We start from the raw sequence: 27,300 nt of genomic DNA on the forward strand, positions 1-27,300 counted from the left end.
CTTTTCAATCCTTCATTGATATAACTTGAGGGACCCCGTAGCTGGGCCACATTGCAGACTTGAACTAACTTTCTAACTCGGAAAACCCATATCATGTGACAGGGTGATGGTGTTGAAATTTGTTAAAATGGAGGCACGCCTTGAAGCCCGGGATTACTGGTTTACCAGTTTTAATTGATGAATTAATATTGATTGATTAATATTAATATTGAAAATAATAATTAATTGATGAATTACTTTTTTTTAATCTCATCTGGGCAATATCAGACACCTTTTGAGCTAGGAAGCGGATATTTGGACAAAACAGAGAACAAGTGATATGGCTATCAAGGGTATTTTTGATTTATTGATTCATCAGTTAATCGATTATTATTAAAGTTTCAATTAATTACTTAATTTTCAAAAAGTTAAAGATTCAGATGAAACATTGATGGTTTAGATATACTATTAGCCAATTGATTAAGAATTTAATTATTTTACGATTGCTATTTATTTATTTCTTTTAATTACGCAATTAATCAATTAATTATTGTACACCACTCCCTCCCAATTCCGTCTCCAAGTGCTCTACGGCGGCATCGTGGGGCACCTGAGGTGCCCCGGCGATGTTGTGCCTGGAGGATTTGTTATTTATTTATTTGGCATGGGGCAGTGTACTTTGAATGTAGCTCTACTTGTTTTGTTTTGTTTTCCTCTGCAAGGTGTAGATTGCTCTGACCTATATTCCCCTGTCTGGGGGTAATGGAATAGTTATTTAATTGTCCATGTTGTCAGTAGCTAAAAAGGGAGGAAAATACAGACTGTCACCATACAACGTAAACCGTTAAAACGTGATGGTATTATCATTTGATTTATGTGTGCTCTCCCTCCCTTTCTTTGTATATTTCCTCCTTTTCTAAAGAACAAACAGTTATTTACTTCTTCAGCAATTTGCAATTGACAAATTTAGGGTTTTGTTCCGAGGGTTCAATGATTATATCAGAATTTGTACTTCCACAGAAGATGCAACATCCCAAACACCCCTTATCTCACTCCTCACCCCTTCCTTAGTCGAGCTAATGTAAATAACACCCTTGTATTTTTTCATCAAAATGACTAGACTTTGGTTACAGGGGTTTTCTAAAGGTTCAACGAACGGAGTATTCATCGGTGCCCTCGATGCACAGATTATTTTTACTCATTATAAACCTGCATATTACATATATTTGTTATATGGCATTAGTTTCATTAATCAGATATTGTTTGTTTCAGAGTATAATCCAGAGGTTTATTAAATCTACAAGTTCCAGATCTAAAGAAATCCAAGAACACTTGGTGACTGTGTATGATGAGGTGCACTCTCATATTCGACATTAGCCAAATGAGTTTCTGACTTTAAGCATGGATGCGAGTCATTTGAAGATGACCACAGGTCAGGACAGTTGGCAGATGTGACCAACCCACAAACCGTTGACAAATTCAACATATTAGTCTTCAACTAATTAGTCCAGATTCAACAACATAAACAACCAAGACCAAAGCAATTTTGACCGGCTGAAGGAGCAATCTGAAAACTAAAATTTTCCAAGAATTTGTTTGAAGGACAAATGGAAAGAATGTATGCAAGTCGAGGGATCCTAAGATTGGAAAAACAAAGCTGGCATACATTGGATCAATATGAGTATCTCATTTTAGAACTTGGTTTTTCAAACCCTGGGGTGCGACCCCAAGTGGGGTCGCCGAGCAAATTTTGTGGGGTGGCGGGCGTCTGCTTGCAGCGAAACAAAATTGTCTATTTTCGATCAGTGTTCACTCTTTCTTTTTTTTTTCTATACCATGTCGAGGCTCGTATGAGAGCTAACACACAATGCACATCAAAGGGGGCATGAGACAGGAGGGGAGGGAGAGGGAAGGACAAAATAGTGGGGAACAGACATTTGGAGACCTGTGGATGGGAGAGGGATGGGACGGGGAACATGGGGAATAGAAGATAGACATTACAGGGACTTTCAGGAAGGAAAGCAGGGAATTTGAAGGAGGTGGGCTTGGGTGGATTATCGGGGGTAGAAAAGATTGAGGATTTGGATGGGGGATGATAAGAGGTGGTGGTGAACAGCTGTTTTGAAAGCCTGGAGGGAAGAATGGGAATGAATAGTGAGGGAGTTTATTCCAAAGGCGGGAAAAAAGAGGAATGAAAGAGTGAAGATGAGCAGTGATTCGTGATTTTGGTAGTTTTACCAGAAGGGGATTGTTGGCGGACCTTGAGCGCCCTGCGGAAATGTGGTGGGGCCAAATCGCAGAGAGAGCAGGGGGGGCAAGGCTGGAGAGGAGATGGTAGAAGACAGAAAGACCACCGACCAACCTGCGGTGATTGAGTGAGAGGCCCAAAGACTCAGCCTCATTGCGGGAGATGCCAATTATCCGAAATGCCTTGGTTTCTACAGCGTGAAGCCAAGAAAGGTGGGAGGCAGGAGCACCAGCCCAGAGGGGAGAGCAGTACTCCATCAGGCTGCGGACAAAAGCTTTGTAAGTGGTCAGGAGCTAAGGTGGGCCGAGGAAGGACCTTGCACGACGGAGGATTCCCAGTCGGCGACTGGCTTTGGAGGCGAGGTTTGAAATGTGGCTTTCCCAGGAAAGGTCATGGCAGATAGTGAGACCCAGAAGCTTGAAAGAAAGGACTTCCAGAGGATTGTTGAGAAAGTGGATGGGGGGGGGGGGTTCTAAACGGTCTTTTCGAAGAGACATAGTGAGAGTGTGAGATTTGTCCGGATTGAAAGACATGTTCCACGTGTTGGACCAGTTTGTGATTTTATCCAGATCAGCAGTGAGTGAAGAAGCTGCTGCTTGCTGGTCTGAGGGATGACCGATGGTACGGCAGAGGGTGGAATCATCAGCAAAGAGATATAGAGGATTTTCCAGAGAGTCGGAGAGATTATTGATGAAAACCATAAAAAGAACAGGGCCCAGAACGCTACCTTGAGGAACTCCAGCCTGGACAGGAAGAGGGGATGAAAGAACTCCATTTAGGGCCACACGTTGACTCCGACAGGAGAGGAAGTCTGCGAGCCATGAGTGGAGATGGCCTTGGATACCATGGGAAGAGAGTTTGGTGAGCAGGGCAGGGTGCCAGACTGTGTCAAAATCACGTGATATGTCCAGGGATATGGCTTGGATTTCCTGTCTGACATTGAGGACCTCCATCCATTGTTGGGAGAGCAGAAGCAGCATATCCAGGGTATAGTGACCTGGTCTGAAACCAAATTGATGATCAGAAATCAAGCCATTGGAGAAGAGGAAGGATTTGATGTCTGAAGCGATGATGGATTCCATAACCTTGCTGATGATTGGGAGAAGGCTGATTGGTCTGTCGTTATAGGGATCTGTTTTTGCACCTTTTTTGTGCAGGGCAGTGATGTTAGCAGATTTCCAAGCAGATAGCAGATGACCTTGAGCAAATGAGAGGGTGAATAGAACAGAGAGAGGGTGAGCAAGAGCAGAAGAGCAGGCTTTGAGGAGACGTGGGCTGATGCCGTCTGGACCGGTTGCAGAATCTGAGTCGAGGTTTGAAAGCAAGCTCTCCACCTTGTCAGGAGAAAAGGACACAGAGTCCAGGGACAGTTGGGTGCGACTGGGTAAGGTGGGTCGAGAAAGTGATGGGTTTTGGACACAAGATTTAGCTGCAAACACCGAGTTTAGGCATTCAGCTTTTCACGTGCAGTATCAGCAGTGCGGCCATTTGAGGTGAGGGAGGGGATGGAGGGGGAACATACACCAGAAACAGATTTGATTAGACGCCACCAGGATTTTGAGGAGGGAGAGAGATTTGAAAGTTCAGACTTGAGATGCGAAAGATGTTGTTTTCTGGCTCTCCTGAGGGTAGATACACCCTTGTTCCGAGCTTTATGGAAGGAACTGAGATTGCCCTCAGTTGGGTTTGCTTTCCATGAGGCAAAGGCAAGTTGTTTCAGGACAACTGCCTCACCACAAGCTTCAGTGAACCATGGGCGGGAGGAAGGGTAGGACAACTGAAGACGAGAGGGGATAAATCTGTGCATGAGGGAGAGCAAGTTTCTTTGAAAGAATTCCCAGGATGGGTTGATGTTGGAGAAATTAGAGATATGAGACCAGTCTCTAAGTTTGAGGGCTGCTTGGAGATCCTGCCAGTCGGCTTGAGTGAAATGCCAGACTTGACGACGGTGAGGTGGTTCTCTGATAATAGCCAGAGAGATGTCCACTTTGACAAGGACGTGGTCAGAAGAACCGATTGGAGCAGAGGAAGAGCAGCAGATATTGTCAGGGAAATTTGTCAAAATCAGATCCAGAAGAGATGGAGTACCATTGGTTGAGATCCAGGTCGGGAAGTTGACCGATTTTACGGGATGCAATATAAACGGTTTGTTCAAAGTATGGGAATCGGCGCAACATGACGCTTGGAATGGGATCCAGCCGATGCGCGGGCTCGCTGAAGGGCGGTTCATTTTGGCGGGAAATTAGTGGTTTGATCCACGGCCTCTCAGACTCAGACTCTGACTCTATCATTAATGTCGATTCACATCTCCACGTACGACTCGAGACCTTATTTTTCATGGCAGCACCGGCCACCAGCAAATCTCGAGAACGTTCTTACCAGGATAAATTTCTGGACCTTGGATTTTACTACGTGGTGGATAAAAGTGGGGCACAGAGGCCTCAGTGTGTGATTTGTTTCAAAGTGCTTTCTCTGGAGTCTATGAAACAAAATAAGTTGCAGAGGCATTTGACTTCAAAACATGCGCCTTATCAGGATAAGGAGAGAGTGTTCTTTGAGAGGAAACTTCTTGCACTCAAGAATTCACATCTTGACAGAGAGGGTACATGCCATCAGACCAATTCTCGGGCATTAGAGGCTTCGTATCGAGTGTTGCTCCACTTTGCCAAGACTAAAAAAGCCTCACTCCATTGCGGAAGAACTCGTGCTGCCATGTGCAAAGGACATGGTATCTCTGATGGTTGGGGAGGAAGTGGCGAAGAAACTGGCAGTTCTACCCCTCTCTGACAACACCATCCAACACGGAATTGAAGATATGAGTCTGGACATAACGGCTCAGGTCGTACAGAAGATCAAGGAATCGCCGTGGCACGCCATACAGTTGGACGAGTCCACTGATATCGCATCGTACGTGCAACTCATCATCTGGGTCTGCTTCATCAAGGCTGATAACTTTGTCGATGAGCCTCTGCTCATCAAACCATTGGAGGCCACCACCAAATGCGAGGACATTTTTGGGAAAGTAGAGCAGTTTTATCGTGACCATGATCTGGACTTCGGAAAGTTGCTCATTTCTACAACTGACAGCAAGCCAGCAATGTTAGGAGTGCGTTCTGGATTCAAGGCTAAATCGCTTGAGGTGGCTCCTCAGACCTCCATGGTACACTGCATGATTCACAGAGAAGCGCTCGCCTCTCGTACTTTGCCAGAAATCTTGCAGAGCGTGCTCTCAGAACTCGTAAAAATGGTGAATCACATCAAATCGAGCGCCCTCAACACTAGGTTATTCAGGCTATTCTTCCAGGAGATGGACGCCGACCATAAGAATATACTATTCCACACTCAAGTCAGATGGTTATCTCGAGGAAACCTTCTTCTGCGCGTTTACGAGCTCAGAGATGAACTGAAGGAGTTCCTACGCACACAAGGGAAAACAGCATGGGTAGCGTTGCTTGAGTCGGACTCTTGGCTGTCAGAACTGTGCTATCTCGTTGACATCTTTGAACGTCTCAATGTCTTCAACCGCTCCCTCCAAGGCAAAGACGCCAACCTCATGATTTTTCATGACAAAATGAGCGGATTTCTGGCGACTCTAAAATTACTGGCAGACAAAGCAGCTGTAAAGCCCTTCAGCCTTTCCCCCCGGTCTGGTGGAGCATCTAACGACCTGCCAGTACGATGATACTGAGCTCGACAGTCTTTCTGGGGAGATAGCACGTCACCTTCGGTCGCTCATTGAACAGTTCGAGCACTATTTCCCTGAGCTGGATGTGCAGTCCTTTTCTGTGGTTCGGGACCCTTTCACGGCTCCACTGGACTCGATTGCTGATGAAGATGATACAGCACAGGAAGAGCTTGTACAGCTCCAGCAGGATTCAGGAGCGCAGGCTCTTACACGGGCAAATTCGTTGTCGACATTCTGGTGAAAAATGCTGCCGTTGTACCCGACCCTGTCACGGCACGCCATTAAGGTTCTCATGTCATATCCTTCATCATACTTTGGTGAGCAGTCGTTCTCCACCATGGTGGTGATTAAAACAAAGTACAGAAATCGCCTAGAAATGGAGCATGATATGATCCTGGCATTGTCATCTACTTCGCCATGAATAGAGAAGTTGGTTTCTGAAAAACAGGCTCATCCTTCTCACTGATATATCTAAATGTCATTCGGACTAAACTTCTGAAACATTCAACTGTACTATTTGGATACTGTCGGCTATTCTCCGTTTACTCGTCTATGAAAACATGACGATGGTGAATAAAGTAAACAGTAAATGTTCTTGTGTCATATGAAATCTTATCTTGTATAATATAAATTGGGTTTTGAATCTTTTGGGTCGCGCGATGTCGAGAGGTTCTGAAATTGGGTCGCCACTAAAAAAAGTTTGAAAACCACTGTTTTCGAACAATCTGAACACCCCTCATCGATTCTGCTGAGAGACCTGAGAAAAAAAACGTTAATTTGCATTCAAAACGGTGTTTTTTGTGTAAGAAAGCCATTGCTCTAACTGTGGCATTAAACATTGCTTGAAAGGGATTTTCAAATTTGAAGCAATTGGTTGGTCTTTCATGTCTTTCACGTTCATTCTGATCATGAAATGCACCTTGAGGGTGAGATGATCATGTTGACTGTAAAACGTGTCATGTGCAGGTGCTGCGTGTTGTACGCCTTATTGAGACGTCTCCTGCGCTGGAGGATTTTGTCTACAAAATCTTTGGTCCTGGTCACAAGTTAGGCAGCCTTCTCATTTTCACCGGCAGTATGCTTATCGTCATGTCTGCTGTGAGCCTGCAGATGTTCTGTTTCTTGGGGGACCTGGATCGCTTCACAACATTTCCCAGGGTCAGACAGTACATTGATTTCAATCCCCTTGATACTTTTGCATTTTTTTTTTATCCCTTCATTATTTTACTCATTCTGATTATTCCTCTGCGGATGTTCTTGCTTATTATGCTCCATTTCTGCCATTTTCCTCTCTACTTTAATCAGACTATGATCGATGCTTTGGTTTTTGATCACCATCGACGTTTCAGGCAAATGCTCTCAATGTTCTGTAAAATGTAATTGCTTTTGTTTAATTTCACTTAACTTTAAAGAAGCAATATTGGAATTATTTCTTCCTAACGTTTGTTTTTATAGACCACATACATTCTGCCTACCCTCTTCTATATAATATCTGTCCTTTCTAAATGCCACCACTAAACCACCATGTACCTTCACTTCCACTTCCTTTCTTCCTTACTACCTCCACCACCTTCCTTCACACCCTGCTTTCCCAAATTTCACCACCTTCTTTACACATTCCCACTTCCCTACCTCATCCTTACCTGCCCAAGTAATGATGCATTGTCACACATTTCTTGCAGGCCTTCATGTCCATGTTCCAGATCCTAACACAAGAGGGCTGGATAGATGTAATGGATCAGACGATGCAGGCAGTTGGACACGTGTGGGCTCCTTTGGTTGCTGTTTATTTCATCCTGTACCACCTTTTCGCAACGCTGGTAGTTTTTTTTCTCTCTGACCCTCAAATTATTACGTTTTCAATGATATTGTTGTGTGGAAGGTAACCTCCGCACAGTATGTGACCACCCCCGGAAGATATCGCATGCTCGGAGTCCAGACCGTAAAAAGATGGCCGAACTATAAATGTTTCTTACGAGCCAATGCTGAACGGTTGTAGCCGGCTTGTGATCCAGCAGGGGGCTAATCCCTCGCTAGTTAGAAAATAACAATACAGTGCAAAAATTTAACCCTCCAGAGATCTTAAATGAGCTCAATTGCTTTCATGACAAAATGTCAGAAGACATAGAGACCACCATTTCTGAGAAAATAAATGAATTGTTTATTACAAAATGACATGATGATCCACAATTCCCCCCCCCCCCCCAAAAAAAAGCTACAAGACAACAACTAATCTCCATCTAAAGATGCCACACTTACAATCAACTACTCAAATGCAACCCAAGCACTGCAGTGGGAGCAGAACACTAAGGAGGAGGAAGGAGGAGGAGGAGTGTGTGTGTGTGTGTGTGTGTGTGTGTGTGTGTGTGTGTGTGTGTGTGTGTGTGTGTGTGTGTGTGTGTGTGTGTGTGTGTGTGTGTGTGTTATCTCCATATGCAGGTTTCAGAACGTGGAATGGAGTCCTCCAGGTCTCGAAGTATCCACCGTTTCAGTAAAGGATCATGATTCATTGTCAAAGCTGTGAAGTTTTCTTATTCTTCAAAGTTTTGTTTCGAGTGCTCTTTTGAAGATCGTCACTGAGCCCCGGACAGCCTCCAACTGTAGTTATTATTATTTTTTTGAAGTAATATTCCCAGGGATGGTTTTTAAGATCTCTGTGAGGTTCTTTTTTTATCATTGCCGTTGCTTCAATTATCACTGGTACAATTTTAGTGCTCTTCAGATTCTAGGATCTTGTCACTTCATTTTTGAGATCTTGGCATTTGGTCATTTTCTTGATTTCTGCATTGTTTGGGCCAAATTTACTGTGTACTGAAACGCCAGCTAGCAATGCCGTCTTTTCTAAAAAAAAAATTTGCCTCAGTACTATATGCACTTGCAATGCTTTTTTGTCTTCATCCTCAATGAGGTCATCAGGTCGTAAGTGAGTGTTACTTCCTTGTTTTCAGTTATTGCTTTTCGTTTGTGTTTCCATGAGTTTTCTGGAACAAGGACATCAAAGTTTTTGTAGAAGTAAAAGTCGACAAACTCGCCAGTGGATTACTCGACCTACCTTGTTGTGCCTTTGGGTGTACAGCTGTTCTGGCATGAGTTTTTTACATCCCAATAGGCGGTGGCTTTTGCTTTCTATTTCTACCTTGCAGAACTTACACCTGTCCGATTGGTTCAGTTCTGCCATTTTTTTAAGCCTTTGGTGTTGTGTCCTTGGTTTTGAGCATTTATGATGATTTGTTCTCCATCCCAGGTGAGCTGACCTCTTCTTAGCCATTCCATTGAGCCGCCTTTGTCCATGCACAGTCTATCCAACTCTTCTTTATTTTTTTAAATACCTTCTGGCTCTTTTATCATTCTCCCAGTTGTTGGTAATATATCTGTTGATATCTGTCTTTGTATTTTTTTGTCATTGTTTTTTTTTTTTGCAATCGTTTTGCAATTCGCTGCTACATCAGTTTCAGGTGTGACATCTTATTCTCACACCTGTCTTTTGAAATTTCTTGCTAAGGGATACATGTTATGGCTTGCTGTCTTTGTGTTTGCGTACACATTGGATTATGTAGTCCATCAAACTTTTCACGTGCTCGACCTTCCGGTTGTCACTCTATGCACTTGGTTGAGTTACACCAGGCCACTGCCTCATTCTAGTTTTGGCAGGTACATTCTCGGGATGCATTGATTTTTGTCGAACATTTTGTGGATGGTGAGCAGTTTCCTTGTTTTCATATCTAGTTTATTGATTTCCACTTGTGGCCAATTCATTTTTCCTCGGCTGTACTGGAATACTGGTATTGCTAGTTGGTTTATGGCTTTGATTTTGTTTCTCGGGGTGAGATATGTTTTCAGGATCAGCCTCGTTCTATGCAGGTATTCTTTGGTATTTGTTTTGCGGGTTTGTTTGTGACATATTTGTTGGCCCTCTTCTACTCCGAGGTATTTGCATGAGGCTTCGTTTTCTCGCTCCTGTATTGTTGTATTTGTGTCGAGTTGTCCATTTAATACTGTGAATTGATATTTTCCAGATTCTCATGAGTCTTTTTGTTGCTGTTATTTTGGACAACTTGGAACTTGATGAAAATCTCAAGAAACTCAAACAGGTATGTTACATTGAGAGTTATTGAAGAGTAAAGTTAATATTCCACACTTTAATCGATGTTGAATTTACTCAAGCATAGACTATTCCAAACCATTCCACCTGATTTACAAGCCAGTTAGGGGATCTATTTAGTCAACTTTTAGACTTGTCATTAGGGATACCTATATGTATATATAAATATATATATATATATATATATATATATATATATATATATATATACATATATACATACACATACACATACATATATAACGCATATATGAATAATTAGTTATACCTGCTAATCTTGCATGCTAACCAGCAGATAAAAGGGTATTTTAAAAGACCAGCTCTCAAGACAATTTTGATTCTAATTTATTAACTCATTGTTCATTTATGTTTGCAGCTGAAACAAAGTGAAGCAAATGCTGACACAAAAGAGAAACTTCCACTGCGTTTGAGAATATTTGAGAAATTTCCGAATAAACCGCAGATGGTGAAGATTTCCAAACTTCCATCTGTGTTCTCCGTGCCCAAGATAAGGTGAGAAAATTAAACTGTTTCATTTTTTTTCTGACTATCCAGTAAAAACAAAATTTTACAAATATATTTAGTAATGCTGAATGTTTAGGGGTTTTGGGGGGTTTTAGTTGTCTTGTTCAGCTTGCAATTTGTAACTTTGCACTATCACTTGCACAACTGTCCATTGCAGTGTCATCTTGTGGTAAAGCTCAAACATTTTAACAATGTCCTTCGCTCATCCGAGTTAATAAGATAAATGTCTGGTTATGCTGACATTAATGTACGTCATGTATGTCACCGGTTCATGTGATACATCGTGTGTTCGCATCATGGGAGGTGAGTAGTTTGCTTGTTACCTCTCACTTTCAGCTCTCAACGCTGGCTCGCAGTACATGTATTGTGAAAATGAGAGCCGAGCACATAAACCTCCCCCATCAGAAAATAGTATCTTCATCATCAAGCACTATGTAGTGCCTCCTTGTGGTGACATGTGTAAACTGGACACCTCGCTATCCCAGGCTAAACTACAGGGGACCAAGAGGAGGGACAAAGGGGACTACAGGGGACTAAACCAGCTATGGGTAAGTGGGCTTACTACCTCGTGGGTGTCTTGGAAGAGAAGGAGGCTAAGGGAATAAACTCTGACATCAAATCCAGAGTGGTTACTTATCACCTATGAATTTTGACACCTTTCTGCCATCTCCTGCAGCAGAGCTGGTACCAAATAGTATTGGTCTATCCTTTCATTTTGATAATACTAGCAATGCCGAGAGGAGGGTCCTGATGCTTTGGCAACTCAGGGTCTCCATATTATTTTCCCAGGCTTGGTGCCCTGTATGGGACACTTCAACTTCATGATAAATGTTGGCACAACACTGGAAGGAACATACTGATTATATGCTCTCACTCAATATGAGCAGCAAGGGTTATTTCCAATGGTGAGAGAGATCGCGTCTCATTGAACAACTACTGTCCCCCTTCAAGATGGACATTGGGTGCTATCCTGCCATGACCTACTTGCTTCAAGGGGTGCTTCGAGCTAAGAGAGTCATCTCCCTTCACAGGCGGATCGATAATAATCTATGTACTGTGCAAGCCAAACTCAACAAAGAAGACACCAGTTTTTTTTTTTAAGGTGGAACATAAGGACCATGCATCTTGGCCTCACCGAATATATTCTGCAGGTTGATGATGCCCGCCAGACAGCTGTCATCAAATAAATAACTTACAAGGCTCAATGTGGACATTGCTGCACTGAAAGAAACTAGGCTCCCTCAAAGTGGATCCCTTAAAGAAAAACTGCATATTTTTCTGGCTGGGGAAAGCCCAAAATGCAACATTTATAGCATGGAGTGGGCTTCACAATAAAAAAAAGATGTGCTACTTGCGATGATTGAATCCCCCACAGAAGATTGAGAGAGACTTCTTATTCTTCACTTGTCAACTAGTCAAGGAACAGTTCTGTGAGACATGATGCTGCTATCAGCAGAATTTCCAGCACTGAGGGACTGCACCTTCTTGGGGAGTTTAATGCAAAGGTGGGTACCGACAACACAGCTTGGCCAATGGGTATAGGGCAACACAGAATTGGCAAACCACCATAATCCTAGCCACCTGGGGTAATTAATTAGCTGAGAGCTGATTGGTTATTCCCTCCAATCAATTGCAGGTGAGAGATGTGATTGGGTCTTGTTTTCATTTATATGTTGACTGCTATTGGCATTGCATGTAGTACATGCTTGGGAGCCTTGGTGGTGCATGTTTCTGTCTACGCTGTTGCTGAAGATTCACCAAGTGATGAAACTGGTCCGGCAGCTGAGAGGTTGTGTAGCATTGGGATTCTCATGTGTGTACTATGTGTGAACATCTTTATAGCTGTGGAAGAACTCTGGGAAGGGTTTGAAACAGCAAAGGGCTTACCTTGGGTAGCCTTTAATCATTGTTTTATGCAGCTTCTTTGGCTAGAAGAACATGGGAGTAGTCTATATATGAATATATATACATATATATATATGTATATATATATATATATATATATATATATATATATATATATATATATATATATATACATACACAGTAATCCCCCGTTTATCGCGGGAGTTACGTTCCAAACCTCCCCGCACTAAGTGAAAATCCGCGATGAATGGACGCCTCCCCCAAAAATGGACTCGTCTGGTCTGGTCGGTTTGGGAGTGATCGGGTTTGAGGAGCCTGAGATCGACTCGTCTGGTTTGGTCGGTTTGGCAGTGATTGGGTTTGAGGTGCCGGAGATCGACTCGTCTGGTCTGATCGGTTTGGCAGTGATTGGGTTTGAGGTGCTGGAGATCGACTCGTCTGGTCTGGTCGGTTTTGAGGTGCTGGGTACGAGCAGTGCTCGTCCAATGCCGGCAAACCTTTTTCCTTCCCGAAGCATATCGAGCACCTTAACCTTCTCCTGGAGCGTCAGGACCTTCCTCTGGTGCTTTGGTTCCTTGCCAGAAGCCTTAGAAGGTGTAGGGCGTTTGGGCGGCATCGTGGGGCTTGGAGAAAAAAACGTAGAAAATATTCGAAGTTCACAAGCGAAACTTTGTCTCGTGCGTTGTGTGACTGGTCGAGCACCACGCGTTATAATTTATTGCTTAAATAATTTGTTTATTGGGTTTAATTGATTAGGTGAGAGCTGATTGATTAGTCCCTCCATTCACAGGTGAGAGATGTAGGTGGGTCTTTGTATTTCCATTGATATGTTGATTGCTTTCTACATACATGCGTGGTACATGCTTGGAGTCTCATTGGTATGCATTTCTGTCTGTGCTGTCACTGATGATTCACCAACAAGCGATGAAACCCGTTCTGCAGCTGAGCATTGGGATGCAGCCGAGCATTGAGAGCTGAGTGTAGCATTAAGATTCTCATGTGTATGAGACTCCACCCTGTGTATAACAATACATCAGACTTGTGAATGGCCTGTCACTGTTGAATTCCTTTGTCAGACCTGGACAAGATAAGCTATTGACCAGCTACTTGGGACATGATGTTCAATATTGGCAAGTTATATGTTCTCATACTGTCTCTGCACAAGGATGGGCAATCAAACTAACCAATCCATTTTTCAGAATAGTCAAGCAGTGGAGTTCCTGGAACTTCTTGGCCTCACTATCTGCCATAACCTTTCATAGGAGAATAATGTTACCAAACTAACATCAAAGGCTCGTCACCATCTGGGTATTCCCCATAGAGCTATGGAATTCCTGAGCCACACCAAGATCATTATGGTGTACGAGGTTCTCAAACGGACATCCATGGAGCATGGCTTCCCACTCTGGGCTGGTGCTCCTGCTTCGCAATTGATCCTCTTGAGCCATTCACAAACAAGGCCTTCTGTACCATTGGCGTCTTAAGCTAATTGGTGAACTCTCTATTTTACACAAGCTTACACCTGGCTTTGCTCCTTCTGCCATCTCCTACCTCTGCTCTCCCCAAGCCACCACAGGTTACACATGTTCCTCAAGAAACTCTCACATGCTTACCCTCCCAAAGTCCAGGCTGATTAGTGATTACCCACCTGCATTAGTTCGTTTCAATTTGGTTGTGAAATCGTCCCCCTCTGTCTGTTATTTTATCCTCCTCATTTCAGTCTTTCAAATATGCTACCATCACTACATCATGCGCTCACCCTTGCAAATCCACAATGTCTTCTACACACGCTCATTTTTGTTCTTCTCCAGGCATTGTTACTCATTGTTTTGTTATTCCTCCTTTCCTCATTGTATCTGTCCATTCTCATCCTATGTTATTTTGTCTTTTAGCTCCTCCATGAGCTTAGACTTGTATTAAAATAATTCTACAATCCATGCTTGAAGTCAATTTTACTCAAGACTATAGTCTTGCAATAAATAACTTTTCACTTTGCACCGCAGCCTCACATGCCTGAAGCAAAATATTGTATTATTACCAAAGCAAAGGGGTCACATATTTCGTCTTGTTGACTGTCAACTTGGCTTGTGTGTCATTGAACCACAAATGGTGAGTAAGCTCAGTTATGACGAGATCACAATGTAACATCAATTTTGTTTCTGTTTATTTCACTTTTTCTTTGACAGAGAAAGTTTTATGCGCCAATTTCTTGACCGACCTGGTGCCATTTCATTCTCACATCGTCTCCAGTCCATTTCTGCCTCACCATCACCACCTCGCCATCCTCATCTGGGAGAAAATCGCCAAGTCTGTCATCGGGTGAGAATATCACAAACCTTCAAATACTTTTATAACTCCTAGCTTAAGTTTGTATCACTGAAGAATTATAATTATTTTTGAGGTGAAATTCCCAATCCTGCCACCAATTGATATTGTAAAATAATCATGACCCAATAAATAAATTTCTGTGAATTAGCAAAATGACACCCCCATGTTAATATAGATCAGCCATGTCAGTTGGTTAAGGACGTTAACGCAACGCACATGGAGGTTCACGCATTGCCGTTATTTTTGCACAATATTGTGTGTGTGTTTTTATTATTATGATCATATCTATATAATAGCACCTCTTTACTGAAAATGTGATTGTGAACCCATATGTTACACTAGCACTTGCTGCAATGGACCGAACCAACAGGGGGCCCTGCCACGCATTCGCCCTGTTTCCATATCATCGCTTGGTTAAAGAATATTTTGAATTTAAGCCAGAAAATAAGACAGCAAGTTAAAAATGAACTTCTGGCTTTAGTTTGATCCTTGCTCCCTACTAAATCACGAGATGCTAAAATAAGTTGGTATGTATATACAGAGGCTTTACAAGTCGTTTTGGCAATGGCAGCCCACCCCTTGGGAAGGGAATCAATCCACAAACATGTTTGACACACGATGAATATATTGGTCTTTTTATTATGAAATTATCACCCTTGGGGAGAAATGGCCTGCAGGTGCCACAAGAGTAGCAAAATCATGATTATATTCCTTAAGACACGAGTAGTGTTGCTGAACTTCATGTGTGACAAAATTAAAAAAAAATTTTATCATGACGTTTTCTAAACCTGTTTTTCGCCAAAGTAAAACAGGTGCTTCCTTGCTTGATGTTTAGCATTTAAAAGGATATAGGACAGACAAACAATGTTGGGAAGGAAATGGCAAACCACAGTATAACCCTGCCAAGTTGCCTGCAACATCTACTTGTTATTACTACTAGCAAGTTGCCCATGCCTTCACGGGATTATAAACGAGTTAGGGATGGAGGAGGGCAAAAATGCAAATGGCATCTTGTCATTGAGCCGGTAAGCTGGGAACAACAATTCGCATTTCTTGCCACATCTGATGCAATTTAAATGCTCTAATAGCGGTGAGGTACCCATTTGAAACTGTTTGTTCGATATATGTTGCTTTTTGATGCTTAGGGTCTGTAATAAAAAAATTGTATTGGTGTCAGTCATTGACCAATTGCAAATTAATAGTAGGATTATTTATTTTTTTCTTTCATTATTTTGTTTTTCTTGGTCATCTTGTTTCATTTTTGCAGTTGCAGAGCTCTGTATCGAGTATGCGATCTCGGAACTTGTTGGAAAAAGAGAGCGGTCTGCAGCGAATTCTCCGGTGAGGCAGCAACTTAGATATTCAGAGCAAATCAGGAGTCCATACATTGGTGGTTTATAAATGTTTGCTTCTCTAAATGGTGCACGTGATGAAAAGGTTCATTGGGGAGGCGGGGGGGGGGGGGTTTATTTTTGTCACATTGCTTATCATATTTCTTTTGGAGTAATGTTCAAAAGCATGTTGCAGTATTTAGGCATGTGTTTTTAAAATCTTACATGGAATTTCACCATATTGATGTGTTTTCCAAAGTTTCTCAGAACTATTACATCCAAGCTTGTCCTTTCGAATTGTGACTCTCAGACATGTAGCCTAACCCGTAAAGGTCCACAGAATCAGGCTGTTTAACACTTAATTAACACTTAATCGTTCTTTTCTTGAATAGATATCTTGAAAGGAAGATTTTAATGTTATTTGGTGCCCTTTTATGCTTTATTTGTCCTGCCACTCCCATGACGTCATCTCGACCTCGGGTTTGTAAATGTACGGTCTGACAGCACCTTCTACAATCTACATAATGATTTTGACTCGAGTCGGAATCTGAGGATTCTTGATCAGAAAATTAATTGTCAAATTCACTTTCTGACGAGTCTGAAGTGAATTGTGCGGCCCTTATTCATTGCGTGCTGACAATCTTTCCCTCGATTATGTCATGGCAGTTCATTTGGAATTATTATGGGCAGTACCCGACAGATTTTCTTTTTTCACTGCAACACCTCAAAAAATTATTCGAATTAAAAACCACGTTCAGTCCTTTATCTATTACTTAAAAATCAATAAAATTGCATCAAAAATTATTTATATATTTTTTCTGATTATATGCACCTTTAAAGCCTAGAGTCAATTCTCCAGATTCAATGAAGAGGAATTGATCGGAGAATTACTTGAGATGGAGCTTTCGGAGAAAAAGCACCCAATCAGCTTGGTCTGGAGTGAGAGCCAGAACTTATCAAACAGACTGATGATAATTTAATTTCCCTGTACACAGATATTTTATCATTGCAAATTCCGTCATCATAATGTTACCTTCGAATCACAAGAGTGGCACTTGTGGAGCATATAGTCTCACCTCACATGTTCATTCTGAGCAAAAATATCGTCACTCGCTGAACACAGTACTATTATGGCTCACTGCTACTATGACCCATATTCCAGTATCATCCATGCATCCAATTATGTCACATAGGTTATTAATGTCATCTTACTATAATTCACCGTCTGTCTGTTTCCAGGTACCGCAAAAACGGCTGAAGCAATCGCAACCATTTTTTGGGTGTGTAATCCTGGGACCCCATGGAGTAAAATAGGCATAAATATAATAACATGACCCCCCTTGACGGCTCCCGTAGGGAGCGGGTGCTTCTAGTAAATTTCATTCTTCATTCACATCAGGTCAGAGATCAGATAAAAGAAGTTTCAGATTTTTTGGAAAAGCATTTCAATTCACCAAATTACGGCTGAAATACCACTTCACCGATGATGTCGTCATTATCACCCTATATACCCCATGGGGAATTGATAACATATGCCAAGTTTTATCTTTTTTGGTTGAGCGGTTTCAGAGAAAATGATGTCCAAATTTTTTCCTATAATCCAATATGGCCACCATATCATGTGACTGATGACATCAAAGTTAGCAATAGAATATTTTCCATGGGGAGTCCCTCCGATGTTTAAAGTTTCGCATCGATCGGACAAGTGGTTGAAGAGAAAGCATTCTTAAAGTGAAAATATATAGATACGGACACACACACACAGATATATACTTGAAGATAGGACTGGAGAAGACAAATCGTCTTGTTTGCACTTCCAACAGCCTTCAATTTCGTCGTACTTTGGCAAAATTGTACACCGTCTTGACCAATCAAATTTGCCGCTCATGCTCTCAAGGCGGAGGAACTTCAAGAGTCTTCTTCGTCTTCTTCCAATAAACTGTTTCCAATGAAGGTCCATGTCCTTTTTCTCAATACAGCGGTGTTTTATGAACTCTAGTTATTTCTGAGACCACACTATTTTTCAGCAAAATTGGCTAATTGTATGTTTGTTAAACAGACTGTCGGCTCATCGTAGAGTTTGTACAGAAAACCATACAGATATTAGTAGTATCATTGTACTTTAAACAATGGACAACTGCATATAGTATATATGATTTGAACCTCGGTTCTGAGAATCATGAGCTATTCGTTGGGATGCCAATGATAAATAGGCCAACCCAAACATGTGTATATTATTATTTTGAAGCTTATTTGCATCTCCTACCAGAATTTATTTGACGGCAAAAAAAAAAAAAAAAAAAATAGAATCAGAGAGAAAGCTTGAAAGTAGACTGTGAAAAATGTATATGTACGGACCAAGCATCGAACTTGGGAAAATTAAACTCCTTCTTTCAATCGCAAACTCAGATGTACACAATTTCCAAATTTGACACCTTCTCGCAAACTCTTAATACTATTTTGAAAAACTCACAGGCCTTATCTTTCCTGGAGAAATTATCAATCAATTCATACACGGTGCTTTTTATGGGAGTAATTAACCCTGAAGCACCTGGGCAGGCCATTCACTGTGTTCATTCACTCACTGAAAGGTTAGGTTAGATATGGGAGCATGCGTCGGAGCAGCGTGTCGTCGCGTCCACTTTCCGTCGGTACTCCATCTGGCCATTCCCCAGGCAGATGCCTCCATGGCAAATGCCTGGCCCATCCCCATCGCCTTGAGATTCCGATCAACCTGCTGCAACCACGAGGCATGTGGTCGGCCCGTTGGCCTCCTCCACTCATGAGACTCCCTCGCTGAGAGAATCTGGTGAACAGGATCAGCGTCAGGAAAACGAGCCACATGTCCATACAGTCGCAGCTGACGCTCGCGGACTATGCAGGTAACAAATCTCATCCGAGTCTCTCTCAGCAACCGCTCGATGGACACAAAGTATGACCAGTGATAGCCAAGGATTCTCCAAAGATACCTTGGCACCGAAGGAGTTTAGTCTTTGTCTCAGATCCTTGGCCTGAAAGGATGCACGAAAAATAATATTTTGTACCAAAGAACTGTAAATATCTCCTTTCTGATTTATTTTTGTCTATTATCTGAATAATATCTGGAGATAAATAGCAAGTTTCAAATTGAAGAAGAAATCGAGGCCTCAATTAGAACTAAAATGCAGCGTATGAATTATGCATAGATCATGATTCTTGCGATCAAAACGGAGATACACTATTCGGCTGTTGCACACTAAAAGGTCCCAAAAAGTGATAGTGCTTACGTGTGGTAAGATTATATTTCAATTTATAAAAAAATTTATTATATTTATACCAAAAATTATCAATCCCAATGATTAGTGGTTGTATATACTGTACAGCACTATCGTATTGTATGTAGTTATATGGCAGCTGTAGGCTTGTCAAGTAGCGGCGTTCATTGCCAGAATACGTGTAATATCTTAGGACCGCAGAACTTGACCAAATATCAGACAAATTGGAATCAGCGAATCCTTTTGAGGAAATTTTATGTCTGCCTCCTAAAGGCTGCCAATGGCTTGTGAGGACAATTTTTTTTTTATAAGCCTCCTTACACCTTGTTAGTTCAGCAATATTGTCAGACCTTTTCAAGTGTTCACGTGATAAGGCACTTTCTGCCCCCTCCCCCTCCCTCCCCCAACTCGAATCTGGCATCGCAGGTTATAACCATTTGAAGGGGTGTTTGTATGTATATGTGTGCAGGGCATGTGTGCAGCAGAGAGTGATGGGTGGGTCATCTGAGGCTCAGCCAGCCAAAGACCGCTCGATGTTGAGCATGCAACATCATATCAGGCAGGAGCGCAGGTATGAGGTCAAACTAAAACAGCCATACCTACAACAAAAGGAGCAGCCACCATTTTGTGTTATTTGGCCAATAGCTCAGTGATTGTATGACTTTTTAACCCCCCCTCTCCTCAAGTGTCCAATATGTGAGGATAAAGCCGACTAATATTCAGCGTCTTGTATCTATCGGCAAAAGGTGCTCCATAAATACAATTATTATTAGCTTATCTGAAATTTACATTCCAGATAAAGTATTGTCATCGCATGCCATACGTCCATCCGTCTCCTTTTTTTGACTTCTCCTGCCAAACCGCTGGGCCAATCCGGCTGAAATTTTGCAGCAACATTCCTCTCTTGACTGGTAACAGGAATTGCAAAGCTCGTTCCAGTCACATGATTTTAAGTAGGTCAAAATGGCCGACTTAGTAAATTTCTTCAAAAATCTTATTCGCCAGGCCCACCAGCCAGAATGCTACCAAATTTGGGTTGCAATATTAAGACAGGGTCGTGTGATGTAAATTGTGGAAGTCATGTCGATCATATGACCGGAAATGTGTCAAAATGGCAGAAATTCGTAATATATTTGGAAAATTACATAAATTCCTTCAAAAATCTTCCTCACCAGACCCACCATTCTTAATTCTACCAAATTTTGGTCGCAGCATTAGGCCAGGGCTCAGATAAGCGACAGGTCCAGCGGTCCTATTTTTATTTCACGTCCATTGCATTGCCAAAACCAAAGAGTTCTTTTCATCTCATTTTGATATTACTTTTCAGTTTCATCTTTACTGCCATTGCCAAATTATCACTCCATTACTAGGAGTACGTGTTTAATTCCTCCCGTGCTTGTAACAGTCGTTTCCACCTTGCAGATCACTCCGACACGGCTCGACAAGCCAGCGGATCACCCACGGCAAATCGATGGAAAATTTGCCACATGATGTATGTTCCTTTCAGCAAGTTCAGTTATACATTTACTTTATTACTTTAAACGTAACATTTTTTTCTTTTCTTTTTGTTGATACAAATCTATGCTCATGGAAGAATGAGTTCGAATGCAAATAGGAGGATTGGAATTTGATGGAAACTCCATGCAATTGATGTCTGCTTTGGGTTTATGTGATTTTAAAATAACTGTATTTTGTTTGTTAAATTGAATGTTCCATGCACCACTGTACCATTTAATAAATTGTTTAATTTTCCAACATTATTAAGGTATCTGTTTTTGTGTGTTAAGTGTCAGACTAATTGCAAACCCACATGCGAGTGTGGAGTGAACATTCTCTTTTAGTAAAAACCTTCATACCATCACTAAAATAACTATGGTCAGGCAGAGTCACATGTCATGATGGAGTAAACGGGGGATGTGATGCTGTGACCCCCCGGGTACAAATATCATGTGCTGTTTTGATTTGTCGATCAGCTCCTAATGTCCTTTCTTGTTCATGATATTTGTATGAAGCTCTTCCACAAGACTTCAATTTCTCTATGAAATGACAATGATTGATATTTGTTTCTGATCTTCATCAATTTTGCTTTTCTTTTTTTTGAACATCTCACAGAATTCCACCACCATGCGCTATAGGAATTCGCAGAAGGAAGACAGTGAAATAAAAATGATTCAAGAGAAAAAGGAACAAGCAGAATTGAAAAGGTACCGAAAGTAGTATGCGCTAACATCGCATTCACTTTCTATGAGATGAACAATATAAAAATAACACATCTTCATGAATTAGGTACATTTAGGTTCCGATGGGCTGGCAGGGTGGCCTCGTGGTATAGACATTTTCCTCTGAGCTGCCTTCGCAAGCAGGGTGAGGTATCCTCAGAGAGACATCAAGCTGGGTGTCCCGTCTGACAGCATTAGTTTGTATACGTTGAAGATTCTACAGTGTCCTTAGTGAAGAGTAGGCGAGTTATCACCAGTGCCCTGAACAAATTCCTGGCACATTTACTTGAGTATAATGCGTCAGAGTGGTGAAACGTCCAGGATTGTAACCCTGGCCAAGAAATTGCTTCGGCAGAGCAGACACTCTGGATAAAGCATGGTAAATGATGATGATGATGATGATGATGATGAAAGTTCTTATAATCCTTATCATGAAATATAGAAGCTGTTATTGTGTGGTTTCAATTTTAAAGTTTTCATTTTGTGTAATGCATAAAATAAGTCGAATTTAGTATATTTGTGTGATGAACACTTCATTACTGCATTGCCTTATTGCTAAAGGCCCGGTCACACCTTGACGTTTTAGCCAGCGATGGCAACGTATTAAAATGTATGTAAAACGCTGGCTTACGTTGAACTTTTGATGGTTTTTTTTAAAGATTCGGACGTATTCATAGCGACTTGGTCTTATGTATAACGCATTGGTAATGGACACAGAACGTTTCGTTGTGTTATAGATAACTTATACCAACGAATGCTGAACCTGTTGTCGGCCTTCACAACCGATGCCCAACGATAGTCTAACTTAGGCATAGCGCGTTGCACGCATCGCCGACGATGTCGTGACGTAGCCTATTAAAAGGCTGACGCACAACGATTCAAATCATAACTGCCGTATAAATGGAAGTGTCAACATCGCGGTCACACCTTGGCGATCTTGCCAGCGTATGCCGAACTAAGAAAAATGTGTCTAAAACGTTGGGGCACGTCAAATACGGTATGAGTAAGTTTGGTATACGTGAGTAGAACGCTAAAGCACGCTATCATACGTCGTAGTAAGTAGAGTACGTCAAGAAATTTTAAACATGTTCAAAATTTTATGACGTACTCGGCGTATGACACACGTTCCGCATGCGATGGGGATACGTTTTACACACGATATGTGGACGTTTACACACGTCCACAAAGGCTACTTATAAGTCGAAACACGTCGCGGTAATGTCTTTTTTACGTGAAACTTATTTCTAACTTATGTTTGACGTGCTTTGAACCAATTCTTTACGTAGTCCCAACACACATCGACGTATGTAGACGTATTCCAATGACGTCTTCCAGTCGACAAAAAAAAAAAATGAACGTGTTTCTAGCTTACAACTGCCATATAAAGACGTGTTCCCAGCGGTTTTGGGAATTGGTATATAAAAATGCTGCTCATAAAAGGGAACCCAACAGTGTTTTCGAGTCCTTTTTGAGTCGATGTCCATGTCAGCAGTAACAGTATCAGTATCAGTATCAGTATTTGTATTAGTAGTAGTTTGTTCATGTTGGCAGTAGTAGGTGAGTGTGAGGGGGAGGGTGTGGGTTATGATGGATCGTCCTTGCGTCCGCGTGTCCACGGGTAGGAGACATCTTTTCACCATTGTTCGAAGTTCTTCGCGGCTAATTTTTTATGGGGCTTTTTCAACAATGAGCTATAGCTTGTTTTTACGATTTTGGTCTATTCATAATGGGTTGGACAAATGCACAATGAACTAATAATGTGCATAGAGCGCTTTGATTACTTATAGATACGGTATACCAACGAATAATTATCGTGTTGCCGGCGTTCACAAACTATGCCCAACGATAGCCTAACTTATCCATATTGTGCGGCAGTTTATCTTTGCCGGTGACGTGGGGTTTGCTATTCATAGGCTGCCACTCAACGATTTAAATGGCTGCATCTCCACTATTGAAAGTAGACGCTTGCGCTCAACAATTGGATTTTTTTTTACACTCAACGACTTTTAAACGGTACCACTCAACTAGTTTCATTGTTTACAATGAACGATTTAAATTGCTGTCACTCGCCTTTGTTTTTTGACGCTGGCGCTCGGAAATTTTAATCGTTTCTATTGAACGTGCTAAATCGCTCAAACCCCACTATTGAAAGTAGACGCTTGCGCTCAACAATTGGATTTTTTTTTACACTCAACGACTTTTAAACGGTACCACTCAGCTATTTTCATTGTTTACAATGAACGATTTAACTTGCTGTCACTCGCCTTTGTTTTTTGACGCTGGGGTTTTGAAATTTGAAGCGTTTCTTCTGAACGTGTTAAAACGCTCAAACTCAACTATTTTAAATAGACGCTGCCGATGGACAATTGGAATCATAGCCAAGCTAGACATCGAAATGTGAACATCCTCGTCATGCCGAAGAAAAGTTTGAAGAATGCTGCAAATAAGTGTCCTGGCCGTGGCCGTGGACGCTGACGCAAGGACGATCCATTATACCGACGTCTTTCAGCCTATGAGTAACTTAAAAGTAACGTCTGTCGATGTGTGGCAACGATCGCGTAACGTGCCAACAACACGTTAATCATAGGTTAGAAATAAGTTTCGGGTACTCTAAACATTACCTCGGCGTGTCTCAACTTATGATTAACTTACAAGTAGCATGTGTTGACGTCTGTCAACGATCGCAGACCGTGCCTACAACTTGTGGCCAGCGTAGCGGAACGTGCGAGTCATACGCCGGCATACGTCGTGAAATTTCAAGCATGAAAAAATTTGAGGACAACCGAAAAGTACAACGTTTAAAGCCAACGTACAACGACGTATGGCAGTGTTTTTCAGCGTGCTCTCAATGTTATCAAAACTTACCCATAACGTATTCAACGTGTGCCAGCGTTTTAGAAAAAAAATTCAAAAATCGGCATACGTTGGCTAAAACGTCAAGGTGTGACCGGGCCTTAAGAGCCTTAGACATTCCTTTCAGGTGTGATTTGAGCATTTTTAATTTCTGGTGACTGACTGTTTTAATGTGATGGCATTCGTATTAATTCTTTTTGTTGTTTTTTTTTTGCCAAATGCCATTAAATTTGCTGTCAAATTTGCACTAAGCGCAAAAATTGTGAACATTTCTCTTGCCCTTGTGAGGCTTTTTCTGATAGCCTTGATTTTTTTTTGATTTTTTTTTCGAGTGGCTTGGCCTGCAGGTGAATTTTTGATGTATTTGCATAGGAAAGTGCAAGAAGAAGAGCTGAGAGAGAACCACCCATTCTTTGACACTCCACTCTTCCTGGTTGGAAGGGAGGATCGACTGCGCAAGTTCTGCCGCATCATCGTGAGAGCGCGCTTCAACTTGTGAGCCTTCTGTGTGTGATTGTAATCATCACAAACGCTGCATTCCGTTGATACCACAATGTTACACGTTATATGTCGGTCCTCATGAATTGGTTTTGTGAGAAGGGATGTCCTCAGTAAAGAACCATTGATGCCAATAATTGATGCGGTTTATGATTAAAAAATTGTGGGGGGAGGGGAAGAGAGAGAGGGGGGGGTGAGTTTCTGTTCATAATTAAAAACTGTTTATCAATTGACTGCCGTTTCACACACTGAGAGCACCATGACACAGCCTGCCTTTTAATGCACCTTTTAATTTACACGTTTACTTGAACTTTCACATTACAGCAGCAGGAGGAAAATCCAGGAGCACAAGATGGTACTTGGGTGTGACAAGGGGTTTGCAATTTATTTTTTTTAATTTCCACAGCCTTTTTGAATTTAACTCAAGAAGATTTAAATTATTCAGTTAGAATGACCACTATTCGCTAGTTCAACTACAACAGCACCATACTCACCGGTATAATGGTTAAAGCGTCTGCTCTAAGTCTGAGAGATGAGTGGTTCAAATCCTCGCTATGTCGCACCAAGACTTTAAAAATGGTACATGCTGCTTCGTTATTTGATGCTCAGCATTTAAAAGGATAGAGCATGGACAAACACTGGGAAGGTAATGGCAAACCACCCAGTATAACCCTTGCCAAGAAACTTCAGCAGCACTAATGCTCTGTAAAGAGAATGGTTCATCAAACCAAATATATACAGTAAACCTTGTTTTATGTGGGTTTCCTCTACATGGTTTCGACTTCACACATCATTTTCTGTATATCGTTCTGTTTTTACATTGGTCTGGTGTCACTTTTATGCTTATGGGACATCAAAATAAATTTAAAAAAACCACTACAACTAATAATTACAACTAATTGACAGATAAGAAAGATCAGAGGTACCATTCTGGGGACTACAACTAAATGAATCATCTATGTATTGACCAATCTGGGTTTTATTTATGACTAACAAAGGTACCTGACGTTGCCGGGCAACACCACTTCACTCCTTCCACCCTTCCCCTCCCTCCTCCCACATCCACCCTTTCCCCTCCCTCCTCCCACAAAGGTATCCGGCATTGCCTGGGATCCAATGTACATCTATTGGACCTCCACATTTAAACACATGTTTAGAGACAAACATTTTATTTATCAAGCTGCACAACATTGAACAGAAATATCAACAAAATTGAGCATATTTTTTTTTTGTTTCATGCTTTTGGGTGGACAATATTGAATGTTTTTAATTAAAGGCCAGAACATGTAAATTGGTTGGTGTTCCAACTCTAGAGCAGCCCACATATAGTTGACTATGAGAAAAAAGAAATTCGAAATCTGTTTTGGTGTCAGACAATCGGAACACTCTCACGAAACACCGATATGCGAGTCGGTATCAGATCAAAATCGCTTGTTTTGAAATTTTCACAATTGAGTGGAAATTTATCAGAGTAAATTAATTAAAATATTATTATTATTACAATAAAATACCACACATCGGGGTCTGGTCGTCATCTTTCTTCCTGTGCAGCGCAAGGCTGCGAGTCGTATCATTGACTGAGAATGTGGCAGTGCTGCTGATGCAATGCCCCTGTAGGTTAAAGCTGGAATTTGGCCAGGATGCCAGCGATAGCTTCCCTACTCTTCATGAAGGACACCACAAAGGGATGTTTAATGTCCACCAACTAATTCCAGTATATGTGACGCCCAGTTTAACATCCATCTGAGGGATGGCGCACACACATTGATTAATCACCCTGCCTGCAAAATACTGGGGTGACAGTCTATAGCAATGTTGAGGTTCGAAACCAGGCGAGACAGCTCAGAGCACGTGTGCATACCCTTAGTGTGCATGAAGTTCCCTTAGTACGCATGTAAAGTTTTGGCTACAAGGTTTTATGGTTTTGGAGTTATGTAGTGGACACACACGCACACTGACATTAATTATTACCACCACCACCGAAGGTGGAAGGTGGTTATATTTTCACCCCTGTCTGTCTGTTTGTCTAGTTGTTTGTTTGGGTGCAGGATATCTCAAAAAGTTGTGAACTGATGCGGACGAAACTTGGTGGACATGTTAGTTGTGTGACAAGGCAGAATTGATTCAATTTTGGTGAAGATCTGGATCCGGATCTGACTGCTATAATTTTTTAAGTGATTCTTCACCATTGAGAGACATGGCCAAAAACGATGTATCGCACGATATTACAAAAAATGTATCGGGCCTGGTATGTTCTATTGGATCAGGCATTGCGTGGTGGAGGTATGCGCTCTACTGAGTGCCCTTCTAGTTATAGAGAGAATAGCATCAGAATGCAAACAGGAGTCCTGGTACTTTGGGGTTAAGGGTATAACTTTTGTAGCGATCACATCTGATATGGACTTTAAAGAT

General features: G+C 41.6%; 1 protein-coding gene across 8 annotated transcripts in view; it reads left to right on the forward strand.

Moving 5' to 3' along the window:
• The window catches only part of NALCN (sodium leak channel, non-selective), a 195,057-nt gene that overhangs the window by 67,422 nt on the left and 100,335 nt on the right, over positions 1 to 27,300 (forward strand). For all 8 annotated transcript variants that reach the window (XR_015058942.1, XM_085883982.1, XM_085883986.1 and 5 more), the window contains 10 exons: positions 6,879 to 7,070; positions 7,595 to 7,732; positions 9,929 to 10,003; positions 10,391 to 10,527; positions 14,592 to 14,724; positions 16,001 to 16,074; positions 19,788 to 19,889; positions 20,741 to 20,810; positions 21,431 to 21,522; positions 24,763 to 24,885. Coding sequence is in view for 7 of the 8 variants with exons in the window: in XM_085883982.1 (XP_085740108.1) it covers positions 6,879 to 7,070; positions 7,595 to 7,732; positions 9,929 to 10,003; positions 10,391 to 10,527; positions 14,592 to 14,724; positions 16,001 to 16,074; positions 19,788 to 19,889; positions 20,741 to 20,810; positions 21,431 to 21,522; positions 24,763 to 24,885 (1,136 nt within the window). In the remaining variant the exon portion in view is untranslated. The remainder of the gene's footprint in view (positions 1 to 6,878; positions 7,071 to 7,594; positions 7,733 to 9,928; positions 10,004 to 10,390; positions 10,528 to 14,591; positions 14,725 to 16,000; positions 16,075 to 19,787; positions 19,890 to 20,740; positions 20,811 to 21,430; positions 21,523 to 24,762; positions 24,886 to 27,300) is intronic.

Source organism: Eptatretus burgeri, chromosome 6 (assembly GCF_056783735.1).
Source record: "Eptatretus burgeri isolate ZD-2024b chromosome 6, Ebu_testis_v1, whole genome shotgun sequence".
In the NCBI taxonomy this organism is placed as follows: domain Eukaryota; kingdom Metazoa; phylum Chordata; class Myxini; order Myxiniformes; family Myxinidae; genus Eptatretus; species Eptatretus burgeri.